Source organism: Zalophus californianus, chromosome 3 (assembly GCF_009762305.2).
Source record: "Zalophus californianus isolate mZalCal1 chromosome 3, mZalCal1.pri.v2, whole genome shotgun sequence".
NCBI lineage: Eukaryota > Metazoa > Chordata > Mammalia > Carnivora > Otariidae > Zalophus > Zalophus californianus.
Genome location: NC_045597.1, coordinates 140,211,660 through 140,225,057, shown reverse-complemented (window position 1 = coordinate 140,225,057; position 13,398 = coordinate 140,211,660). Strand labels below are relative to the sequence as shown.

Genomic DNA, 13,398 nt, shown 5'->3' with positions numbered 1-13,398 from the left:
ATCATCCAAGGTAATCAGAGAAAAGGAGTTGTACAAATAACACACATCACCAAATGATTCCAAAATAAGACATACAGTCACACTCACACTTTATTAGATTTACACACTGGGTCCTTGCTCCATCATTTGTCTTCCCTTAAGATTCAACTCTGCTGCTGGCAAACTGAGGCCCAGCTAAGCAGGAGGAAGTTGAAGGGAGACCCTGGTTCCCCATTAACAATATAGTAAGTAGAATCACTCTCCGAGGGAGATCACTCTTCCATCTAACAAAAGTTTTTATGTTCCCTCATATTTTGATTCAAACTCCAAAACAGTTGTACAGGACTAGATTTTACCACTAGCCACACCTAACTCTGAACCAAAGACCAGAGCTTTCTACCCGTAATCTACACCAACAATACGTTACAGTTGTGCCTTCTGTCTATGGAGTAACCACACAAACTAGTCACCTTTAGCCATGGGAAGCCTCATTCGTCACCCCAGTGTGCCTTATAAACATTACTATTTTTCTCTGACTGCTGCAGACCAAGGCCCCTAAATCCAACTACAAGGAACACCTTATCAAAAAAACGAACACCTGACCTACCTACTTAGTTCTAAGAATATGAACACGCATAAAAATGTACAATCACAGAGATACATACAAATGAATAGACATAAATGTACAGGAAGCCATTTGGGAAAAAAACGTCTTAAACCCAATGATGGCTAATATAACATCAAGTGTAGCCTGAGGCCAAGATGTGATCCTTGATTCCTCCCTCCCCCATCATTCAGTAAACAAGTTATAAAAAATTTATGTCTTAATATTTTTTCAAATAGGTTTGCCTACTCCCAATATTATGCCTCAGTTCAGAATGGCAGTATTTGTCATCAGAGTAATAGTCTCCTAATTGGCTTCCCTGTCCTTGGACTCAATGAAAATTGCACCTATCATTTCATTTGAGGGGTTATATAACCGGCAATGCACTAAGCACTTGATCACTGAACTCTGTATTGTTGAATTTTCACAGCAACACTGCAAAGCAGGAATTACTGTCCTCATTTTCACAGACAAGGGACTGAAGCTCTGAAAAAGGTTAAGTGACTCGCCCAAGGTCATACAACTAGAATTGTGTAGTGGAAATTCAAACTAAGGTCTTGGTTCCCAGCCCTTAACCTTCTGCTTAATCTTCTTCAATTGGTTCCCCAAGTGACCTTTCTAAAAGGTAAATGTAATCACGTTTTGCCCCACATAAAATCCTGCAAACAAGACTTGCCTCCAGCCCTCATCCTGTGTTATTCTCACCCCCTCCCACCACATTGAACTCCCAACAGTTTCCTAATCTGACTTTCACTGCTTTACCTGTGAACACAGTTTTTCTGCCAAGAACACTTTTCTCCTTTGGCAGGTTACTTCCAACCCAAACTTCAAGATTTACTCAATCCTTACTCTCGGAAGCCTTCCCCCCACCCCCGGAAATACAGACCTAAAACTGAGGTAAGTGACCATTTGCTATGGTTATCAGATAAATTTCTTATCACACTGTATTATGACTTTACCTTACTAGGCTACTAGTTCTTAAGTAAATACTGCATTTTTAAATCTCTGTATTCCTGGTAGAGTATATAACTAGCAGAGGAAGGGCTCATGAATGTGGAATTACTGAAAGAATTCATCATAAGTAGTACAAGTTAAGAACTTGGCCCTAAAGTTAGTATGACGTACTTTGGAATTCTAACTTGCCACATCTGAACCAGGCTTCGTAAATCTGTTTTATCTTTCATCTGTAGATAACTGTACCTACCTCAGAGTTTGGAGAGGAGTAAAAGAAATAGTAGACTTAACACAATCTCTGGCACACTGGCAGTACCATTAAACATTAGCAACACTTTTTCTCACTCTCAAAGTTCATCCACGTGACAAAGACACATCTCAGAAAATATCTTCTCCGGTAGCTTCCATCAGCATTTAAGATTTCTCCAAAAAGTAGTTAAGTCAAGATCTCTTAAAAAAATCCTCATGCACAGGCAAGGGTCTTTCAGCTTCTAGTTACACCAGAGTTCAGTTACCACCACAACCTAAATCATTAACTAGTGTCTTAAGTTTTTTGCTTCTTACCCATCCCTCACTTTCCTCCCTCAAAGTCAAAGACCATGCCCCTAAGCAAATGGAAACCTGCCCCACAGAAACCAGTCAGCACCTTCCTCCAAGAACCATCATATCTCCCCACACCCAGGCTTGCGCGAATTAGAAGAGAGCCATCCTCTAGTGCAAACTTAAATCTTCTTGCAGGATCATGTTAGAAACCTCTCTATCCATTCGAAGACCTTATCCGTAAGTATTAATTCAGGATAATGAATTCCTGGCATTAAGAATCCAAGAAAACGGGTCCCCCTGAAGACTTCCCCAGTAAGAGTTCTTCAGATTTGTTACTCTCAAATAGTGACCAAAATCCACCATTCCATCCCGCCCCCTTCCTGCCAGAGTCCAGGGTCTCGTCCTCTCTCGAAAGACGCGTCTTCACTTTCAGGGACAGGATGCCTTCCTCCCACCGGTGTCACCTCCCTTCCCACCTTGCCAAGCCCTCCCGCAGCACAGGCCTGGCCTGGTCTTGCCGCCAGCCAGCTCCACAGAACCGCTACTCACCGCTTCTTGGGGATGGTGCCTGACTCCTGCGCGGCGGGAGCGGCAGTGGGCGCCGCCGTGGCCGCCGACGCGGCTCTCCGCGCTTTGCACTCATTGGTACTCACAGCCTCCTGGGGCCGGCCCAGGAGATGGCCCGAGAGAACCCGGAGCCTCCGCCCGGCGCGGTCCCGGTCCCGGTCCGCTGCACAGCCGGAGCCCCCGCCCGCGCCCACGCCCGTCCCACCCGCTGCAGCCGCCGCCTCCGCCATGGCTTCCGCCTTGTGCTGCCGCCCAAGACCGCTGGGCGCAGGTGAAAGGTCACTCAGAGCGGCGCCCGGCGCGACCATTCGCTGCGGCGCATCCCGGCAGCCACCGCGGCGACTGGGCGGCGGGTGCCATGCGCCGGGAGCTTCACCATCTCAGCTCCCGCCCACCGCGCCCGCCGGCCCTCCGCGGTCACGCCTCGGACGGCGAGCACCTGCAGAGCAGGTGAGTTTGAGCTGTCCCCTGATTGGCCCAGACACGGCTGGGCTGAGCTGGACCAGATTCCAAACCACAAGCGTCCCGAGATGGCCTAGTACCCTGGGTGGTGACCTCGGGTGTCTCCTGGGCCTCCGGAGTAGCTTTCCAGGGCAGACGCCTAGGACCAGGGTGCTCTGGACCTGACAACTTGAGCAGCGCCATTCTTCTTCTGAATGAGCTCCTACTACTACTCCCCGTGGCCCCTCCGCGTCACTGAAGTAGCTCAAAACTGACTCGTTGCCTGTAACCATTAGAGCAAATAGCTGTCATTTTCAAATCGCCTACTTCGTGACTGGCACTGTGCTTAATGCTAGATCTCAAGTAATCTCCATTTTACAGATTAAAAAAACTGAGGCTCGGAGACACTAACTTACCTGAGGAAGTAAAGCTGAGTTGCAACCGAGATTTTCTTTCCATTCATTACTGAACGCTATGTCCTTCCTTACTTTAATGGAGGCAGAGTTTTTATAGCTACAGATAGAATTACCCAACAGCTGTTCTTGGGACTTCTGGCTTTTCTACAAATTGACTTTCTGGATAATAGCACTTGGTGAAAGTAGGGGATCTCATAGAGCAGTGCTCCACAACCGTTAGCCAGTGGATTAGATAGGCTTTTATAAAGCACCTTGCAGACCTAACCATCAGAAGTAAAGTTCCCTTTTCCAAAATGTGCAATTCAAAGATAAGTTTTGGGAATGGTAAGAGAAAGGGTTGCCATAGGCATTCCAAGCCCAATGAAGTCACCTTCTTTCCAAATAACCACCTTCTTTCTAACACAGGCTCTATGAAAGAGTTAAGACATTCCAGGAGCTATTTGACTAATATAAAAGAACTACTTAATAGTTTTGAGAAAATTCAGGCAACAATAAGAAAGACTTGATTTAAATGCCAGATCTCCAGATCTTAAGAGATAGTTCAGCATTAAATATCTAGTCTAGCTCTAGAATCACTGAGCCCAACTCCTGTTTAGCTGCTCCTTTTCTCCATTCCCTCCTTCGGATGGAGGAGTGAAGAAAAGGTCCAGGAGGAGTCGATTGCTGAGTGCTCTAAAGACAAAGACTCCTCAAGCTTCAGAGTTCAGCCACTCTAACCCTCAAACTTCTCACACCCTTTCTACATGCCACTAGAACAGCATTAAAATTTGCTTGCAATCATGTAAAATTGGTATTTTTCTTGCCAAAATGATATCATAAGCAACAACTTCCTCAGAATTGTTTTGGAATGAGACTGGTCTATTAATTTTTACTTGACTCTCAGAGAGCTTAGTCTAACACTAGGCAATAGTTAACTAATTTCTTCACTATTGTCCAAACTGAGGTATGGATATACTTCTCACCAACTCTCAGGCAAAATTTATAAATTTTGCACATATCAACAGGATAACAAAAAGCCTTTTCTCCTGGGTGATGAGAAGTTTGATATAAACCAAAATTACATACCAGTGGAAAAATTAGTGATATTTTTTCAAATATATATACAGTAATGAAATACAGGCAGTAAAAACATATGTACCTAATTCATTACTATGTGCTATGAGATGCAAAAGTATGTAAGTCAGTGCCTCATCTACATGGTATAATCAGGCTAATTAGGAGTTAGGATATATGTGGGGGGGGAGCCCACGAACAAAAGGAATTTTAAATGGAATGGCTTTTGTTTGCATTTATGATATCTTCTCTGATATGTGGCACAAGAAAAGTCTAAATAGGATAAATTAATACCTGAAACATGTACCAAATTTACTGCACTGATTTCCATTACTTATCTACAGAGCAGCTGGTCTATTAATTTTTACTTGACTCTCAGAGAGCTTAGTCTAACACCAGACAATAGTTAACTGATTTCTTCACTGTTGTCCAAATTCAGGTATGATATGCTTCTCACCAATTCTCAGGAAGCAAAATTTATAAATTTTGCATATATCAACAGAATAACCTATTTTAAGGAATTCCCTGAATTAAGAAATTCTTGCATTTTTATACATTTTTATTATAAAATATAACACAGAGAAAAGTGAACCAAAGCATATATTATCACAGATCAAACACCCATGTAGCTTCCAACTAGACTGAGAAAGAGAACATTGCTAGCACCCTGGAAGTCCCCCTTATGCCCTCTCCCAATCCCTTAACCCTCCCTATCTGCCAAAGGTAACCACAATCCTCAGTTTAATAGTACACATTGTGTGTGTGGACAACAGTGATCAAGCACTCAGGAGAAGAGATATTCTCAAAGGTAAGTCTTTCTGTCCTAATTCAGGTATCATGGGAATTGTTTTTTTGCTTTGCTCAAACATATTCTTTGGGGATAAAGAAATGAAGTCTTTGAGTGTGCTAAGACTCCTCCAGAGTCCCAAAGAGCCAAGTTTGAGGCTATTATGGCAAAAAGTCAGTGGTTTCCAGGCGCCTGTAACTCAACTCTGGCTAAATCTACTTTTGGCTGCTTCAGGACTATATACGTTTTTAGGAATCCCTACTCCACACTTAGGAGAACTTACAGTGGAAATAATTTGCCTGCTTAATCCTCTATAGGTGTCCCTCAGCTCTCTCTACTCAACCATTTCCCATTATTATCTTTCCTGAATGGGGGAGCCATCTTTACTCCCCACTGCCTTAGGTTGTTTTGTAAGAAAGCTACTGTGAGTTTATTATGAGTACACACACCTCTAATGGTCATGCCATCCTTATCCTTTTACAGTTAAAGAAGTTTTCTCTCTAGTCTTACTGAACCATGGCACTACCTCCCACCACCAGCAATCACATCTCCTTGAAGCCTGAAGAGGTATAAGAGCTACTTTGAATCAAACGTTTAAAATGACCTACTAACTACCCATGCAGTGTTTCCACTGTACCCCAAAATCTGCTTTTAAAAAGCAATATCTGGGGCACCTGGGTGGCTCAGTCAGTTAAGGGTCTGCCTTTGGCTCAGGTCATGATCTCGGGATCCTGGGATTGAGCCTTATGTCGGGCTTCCTGCTCAGTGGGGAGTCTGCTTGTCCCTTTCACCTCTGCCACTTACCCTGCTTGTGCTTTCTCTCACTCAAATAAATAAATAAAATCTTTAAAAATAAAACAAAATGTTGACAAATGACTATTTTCAAACAAAGATATATGGTAGCTTCTTCATGCTCTTATTTTTTTTCCTAATTTTTTAACAACCCCCCTTTGTATTTTTTCTTTCTTTTAAAACCATCTTTTTTCTTTTCAGTTTTTCAACTTGAGTCAGTATAATCAGAGCTAAAAAAGAGGTATGGAAAATAGTATTCAGGGTCAGTAAAATGAGACAAAATCATGGGAAGACAACCAAAGCTAATGTCAGGAGATCCCCCTAAGAGAAATCAAGGCAGGAAACACACCTCAAAATGGAGCCCTGAGTAGAACCACTAATAGCCAGACTGCAAGGCACAAATGTGAAGATGGTCATTTGGAGGCCAACTAATTCTGCTAAAAGGGAACCTTTTTAAAATACACTCTTTAAGAACATTGTCTGACCCTCTGAATATAGTCCTCAAAATGTATCCTTGATCCAGCTTGTTTTAAGCTTCTGTGCAAAATAATGGTGTGTTTGAAGTGTTAGATAATTTTTCATTTCTGTTTTGAAGGGATTTAAATATTAGGAGACTGTGATCCATTTCTTACTTCTTTTCTTTTTCTTGTTTTTAAGTAGGCTCCACACCCAGCATGGAGTCTAACATGGGGCTTGAACTCATGACTCTGAGATCAAGACCTGAGCTGAGATCAAGAGTTGGACACTTTACTGACTGAGCTACCCAGGGGCCCCAATTCATTTCTTATTTCTAGAAATAGAGGAAGGAGGGAAGGAAGGAAAGGAAGGAAGGAAGGAAGGAGAAAAGGGAAGGGAAGGGAAGGGGAAAGTCCAAAGCTCCTGGATCAAAAGTAATATTCTGATTTACTTATGTGTGGTTGAGGATGGGGCAGAGTTGAAATTCACAGTACTGAAAATTTAATTATAGTCAGTTCTAGCAATTTTTATGATGAGCCATATGATCCATAAGCAGCTTTTAAGCCCATCTATTTAATCACAGTTCAGGTTAGAAGAGGTTGCCTATGTAGAGTAGGGTCATAGGATGAGCCTCCAGAGAGCAAGCAGGAGGCTGGTAGAGGGGTGAACATCAATAAATCTCCCACAGGGAGACAGTGCACCAGCTGGAAAAACATGACACCAGATGCAATAATAATCATGAAGACATCTAGGCCCCACAGCAGCTGGGGGTTCTATCAAAGGGAGGGGAAGATGTTTGAGTGAATGAATCACTTTGTATACTAGTTCTGGGTGGTACTTTTAAGAGGTCAGGGAAATCAGCCTTCAGTGGCTACCCATTAACTTGACCTTTTGCTACTTAGCTACAAGTACATTTGTAGTCAGCACCATCCCAAGTTCTAACCATGATTTTCTAAAGACGACTCCATTATCAAGGGAGTTTGTTTATTATAATCAATCTATGAATCTTCCAGCAGATCTTAAAATGTCAGGGAAAAAATTTCAGAAACCCAGAATTCCATATATGAATACATAAAACCACCATAATAATGTGTGAAAATTCCATGTTAGCTTACAGGAATTCATAAAATATAGGTCAATGACCAATTACACAACTTGCTAAAATAAAAACATATTTCAGCTAAGGCACATTTTCCTTAGAACCAATCCATAAGAACAACAGGTAAGTTTCTGCTTTCCAGCTCTGAAATGGGATTATTAAAATTACCTTGTCTTTTGAAAGAATGTGATGAATAATCTAGTACAGGTGAGCCAGGAAGGCAGCAAGCAGATTGGAGAGTAGATCAAACAAAATTGACCATGTTAAAGCTGGGTGGGGGCTACATGAGGATTCACACACTCTCTCCTTTTGTATATGTTTAAAATTTTCTGTAATAAGAAGCTTAAGAATTATATTTAAAATGTTAGCTCTTTTTTATTACTACTTCAAAAACAACCAATGCAGATTGTAAAGATTCTAGAAAGCATAGTAAAATGTAAAGGAGAAAAAAAATCTCAGCATACATAATGACCTTTCCCAACACTCAAATATCAAATACACTAATAATATCACTTCATAAATGTAAATTGGTCAGTGGTTTTAGTAGCCCCAAGTAGTCCTTAACTTTCATGCCATGATTTCTCTATTATTGAATGAAACTGATCTTATCCCACGTTTGTGAAAGTAAGAGATGATAAAAACAGCTATAAAACACATTGTGCTGCTTAATCACTCAGAAGTCATGATAATTGCAAGCTCAGGTCCAATGGTGAACCAACATGAGTAGATAGATACCTGAGAGTAATGTTTTTATCCTTCATGATTTGAATGAACTCTGTCAGGGAATAAGACATCATCAAGTCAATTACTGTCTGCAGTAGCTTTGCAAAGCACCTGAGAAAGCACTGGTGAGCAATTAATTGGCGCCTGCAAAAACAGTAAGAGAGGTCATTTCTTCAACCTAACATAAAGCCAGTATTTCACAGTTTAGTACACTTGTGATATAGTGGTTATCGATTTCTGGCTAACAAATTACCCTAAAATTTAGCAGCTTAAAACAATAAACACGATCTCATACAGTCTCTGAGAGTCAGGAACTCAGGAGTGGCTTATGCAGGTTGTTCTGGCCCGCGAGCTCTTAGGATGTTGCAGTCAAGCTCTTGACCAGAGTTGCAGTCATCTGAAGGTTCAACTAGAATCAAAGAGTCCATTTCCAAGTTCATTTCACAAGATTGTTAGCCAATCTCCATTCCTTACTACAAGAATCGCTCTTGTAATAAGGCTCTCTTGTAGTAGACTGCCTGGATGACTTCATGGCATGGCAGCTGGTTTCCCACAGAGTAAGTGATGAGAAAGAGAGTGAGAGAGAAAAAAAGAAAGAGGAGACCAAGCAGATGAGAGAGCATCCAAGATAGAAGCCACAGTCATTTACAATCTAGTCTTGGAAATAACATAGCATCATTTATGCCTTATTCCATTGGTCATACAGACCAACCCTAGTACATCATGGAAAGGGAGACACAAAGATGTGAATACCAGGAGGCAGGGATTATTGGGCACCATTTTGGAGGCTAGCTACTACATGTAGGATAGAAGAAAAGAAAAAACTCTCAAATATTAGAGATAGGATTTGCAAGGGTTGTCTTCGAGTGAAGTACAGTTGGACCCTAATCTATCTAGGATGGTTTTTTTACCAAAGAGGGAGCCAAACAGTAACTTTCAGTCATGTAAAACTTTCAAAATATCTTAATGCTATAAATCTCTGTGTATAAAAGCAGAGAACCCCTATCAAGCACTCAAGCCAAGGGATGCCAAGCTTATCTACATTTAGAGCTGAATAGACAGCAGTAGTATGGCTGCTAAATTCTGTTTTATCCCCACTCTTCCCAAATGGGATGATGCATGCCCCTCTGCCAAAACCTGCTTCCTGGTTGCTAGTCCCATCCCTAGTGGACTTCAGTCTGACTTGGCACAAATGCTCCAGCCTGGCTTTTTTGTTGATACGTTATCTTAACCACCCCAACAAAAGAATCATGGTAGAAAAGAGAGAAAATACAGCAAATGGTTTTTGACTTCCGCAACCTTAAAATTTTAACAAAGGAAGAAAATAATCTCCCATACCCACAACTAGAGGCCTTGAAGAAAACACTGGAAAATCTATAAACTGGCGGCCCCTAGCTATCCCTAGGCCTCAGTTTATACATAATTAAAAGTTATGCTTCAGTCTCTTCCTCTGTATTCATCTCTAAATCCACACTTATGTGTTGATTTCTAGCACTAGTAGTTTTGAAAAGATTTTAGGGTTTCCTGTCATACTTTCAGAATGCAAGTCATCATTGCAAATAACTCGACCCAATAACTTAATAGTAATTGATATGGGTATATCACTGAAGTGTAGATAAATTCCAGTCCACCTAGAGAAGCCTATTTTTTAAAATTCTGATATCGATGAGATTATAATAAAGTATGTGATGTATTGGCAAGTAGATACTGTCTCATCAAAAATAAAAACTAATAACATACTCAAAAGTAGCTCTAAAATTGATAAACTGGGGGCGCCTGGGTGGCTCAGTTAAGTATCTGCCTTCGGCTCAGGTCATGATCCCAGGGTCCTGCAATCCAGTCCCATGTCAGCAGGGAGCCTGCTCAGGGAGCCCGCTTCTCTCTCTTCCTCTGCACACGCCCACCCCACTTGTGCTCTCTCTCTCTCTCTCAAATAAATAAATAAAATCTTTAAAAAAAATAAAATTGGGGGCGCCTGGGTGGCTCAGTTGGTTAAGCGACTGCCTTCGGCTCAGGCCATGATCCTGGAGTCCCGGGATCGAGTCCCACATCGGGCTCCCTGCTCAGCAGGGAGTCTGCTTCTCCCTCTGACCCTTTTCCCTCTCATGCTCTCTGTCTCTCATTCTCTCTCTCTCAAATAAATAAATAAAAAATCTTTAAAAAAAAATAAAAAAATAAAATTGATAAACTGTGCAAATCAAAGAATGATTATTTCATTATAGTAGAAGAAAAAGGGAAAGATGAGTGACATCTTTTCACTCTCGTAATAGTTATCATGAAAGAAATCAGTTTAATGATAACTTTACTCAATGGTAAAAGTGACTTAATCATTTTTACAATCAGTTAAATAATAAATTAACTCTTTTTAATGGAAAGAGTTTGATGCATATGACTGTTCATGCTGAGTCTAATAGTCACTATCAATCATTATCTCCTCCCAACCCAACAGTCCTCAATATCCTACAATTCTGAGGTGCAGATTCCTTTTTGAGTCCTTTCTTGATGTTATCAGAACATGTGGAATTACATTGTTGTCAGGTATTTTCTTCCTGTCAAGATAATTCATTGGTATCTTTTTAAAAGAGGTTTGTGTTCTTTGTGGGATTTTTTTTTTTTTTTTGGTACCACTCTAAAGAATAAAGACCTATACTGCATCCCCTCCCCAAATAAAATAAAATATTTTTTATTCTTTAACAGATAATTACATAGTTCAGGATGAAGACTCTCCTCTCTGATTTACACTCTATGCATTATAATGTTTATGCAGCCACATTATTTGGGTTTTCCTTTTAGGTTCACTTTAGCAGACACTTTTCCCCAGGGAAGAACAGTGTTGTTGATCCTAGCTGTAGGTCTAATTCCTTTCTCATATGTTTATTTTTAAAGAACTCCCACAGACTGGCTTGTCCTTAACCACAGGTAGAAGTTTATTCTTTATGATTTGTGTGTGTGTGTATGTGTGTGTGTGTGTGTGTGTGTGTGTGTGTGAAGGAGGGGGCAATGATGGTAGTGTAGGAAATAAATCTTTCTTTACACAAACATGAAAGAGAACCCTCAAAAAAGCTTAAGGAATATTTCACCAAAGCATAAGTGATTAATATCAGATTCTTTCCGAAGAGCAAGTTTTGATAGGTCAGAAATAGAGATACTACAAGAACACAACACCTAAGAGGGAGTTAAGAGGTCAGGCAGAACATACCTACATCTAAGATCAGCAGTCTGTCCTTCTATCCAGGTTCTACCTAAGGGCAGAGCACCTCAAAGACTTCCAGAGGAATTGAAATGAATATATGGGAATATTCCTTCATATTATGACTTCAAAACTATTGTCAACTCATTAAAACTTTTTTCTTATTTTTTCATTAAAAAAAACTAATTTTATAGTCACTCATATTTCAGGGAATTTTCTCTGATACCTAGACAAGATTCCTTGAGGCTGAATTACCGAAGAGTAATATGAAGAATAGTTTTTATAAGGAAAGATGAGAGAAAGATAAATAAGAAATGAGATGCAATCTAAAACGGATATAAAAGGGGCGCCTGGGTGGCATTCGGTTTAGCATCTGCCTTCGGCTCAGGTCATGATCCCAGAGTCCCGGAATCGAGCCCCGTGTCAGGCTCCCCGCTCTGAGGGAAGGCTGCTTCTCCTTCTGCCTCTGCCCCTATGCACACCACCACCACCACCCCCACTCATGCTCTCTCTTTCTCTCTCTCTCTCTCTCTCTCTCGCTGTCTCTCAAATAAATAAATAAAATCCTTAAAAAAAAAATAAAATGGATATAAAGGTTAACAGAAAAGCATTCTTCAATTGTATATATTAAAGGAAGAGCGAGGAAAATCTCACACATACTCCCCAAAACAGGGAAGCAAAAGTGATTACAATTGACCATGTAAAGATAATTGTTTTTCTTTTTTAATGGTTTCTGGGTGGTGGTTGTTTTATCCCCAAATCTTAAAATAATTGAGTTAGGTACAACAGTTGGTCTTGATGAAGTAGAGTAGAAAGCAAACATTGGATCAGAGATGGAAATGGCTGATGTATATTTTTAATTGCTGAATATATTTAGCATGAGGGTCTGATGGTATACACCTCACCATATTAGAGAGGGAAAGAAACCTGCTTTTGTCGAAATAACTCCAAACTCTGAGTCAGGAGACCTGGATTGAAGGTCTGGTTGTATGCTTTTGCTCTCTTCTTTTTCTTGCCTTTGTTCACGATACTTAACCTTTTAATAAGATCTTAATCTTGTTTACCTGTTGGGCTATTGTTAAGGTCAAATGAAGTAGTATAAATGAAAGTACTGTTCAAAGTTAATAGCACTGTAAAAATGCCAGTATTCCTTATTATGCAGCCATAAAAAAAAAAAAAAAGAAATCTTGCCATTTGCAACGATGTGGATGGAACTAGAGGGTATTATGCTAAGTGAAATAAGTCAATCAGAGAAAGACAATTATCATATGATCTCACTGATAGGAGGAATTTGAGAAACAAGACAGAGGATCATAGGGGAAGGGAAGGAAAAATGAAACAAGATGAAACCAGAGAGGGAGACAAACCATAAGAAACTCTTAACCTCAGGAAACAAACTGAGGGTTGCTGGAGTGGAGGCGGGTTGGAAGGATGGGGTGGCTGGGTGATGGACATTGGGGAGGGTATGTGCTATGGTGAGCGCTGTGAATTGTGTAAGACTGATGAATCACACACCTGTACCCCTGAAACAGATAATACATTATATGTTAATAAAAAAATGCCAGTATTCCTAAGAACATGTTGTCATTTGTCATTCTGTTTTACACCTTGGAAGATAAACAAAACTTCCTAAAACTTGCAAAGGAATAACTGTAATATTTAATGCTAGAAAGAAGGTAAAGGACAACCCAGTTTGAGTTTAGTTTTGAAATACTAAAACAGATCAGTAAAATAATATATTAATCCATCAGGAAAGTACCAACTCCTTGCTCAGATAGCCATTAAAACGGCTTC

The 13,398-nt window shown here is 40.5% G+C and overlaps 1 protein-coding gene across 3 annotated transcripts in view; it reads right to left on the bottom strand.

Moving 5' to 3' along the window:
- Positions 1–13,398, bottom strand: part of AGPS (alkylglycerone phosphate synthase) — a 182,300-nt gene that overhangs the window by 141,519 nt on the left and 27,383 nt on the right. The window contains exon 1 of one of the 3 annotated variants that reach the window (XM_027589237.2): positions 2,630–2,904. The exons of 1 other annotated variant lie outside the window; for it this stretch is intronic. In XM_027589237.2, the coding sequence (XP_027445038.1) occupies positions 2,630–2,877 (248 nt within the window). In that variant the 5' untranslated portion in view covers positions 2,878–2,904. Of the gene's footprint in view, positions 1–2,629; positions 2,905–13,398 lie in introns of those variants that run through there. One more of the 3 variants, XM_027589239.1, reaches the window with a different exon arrangement.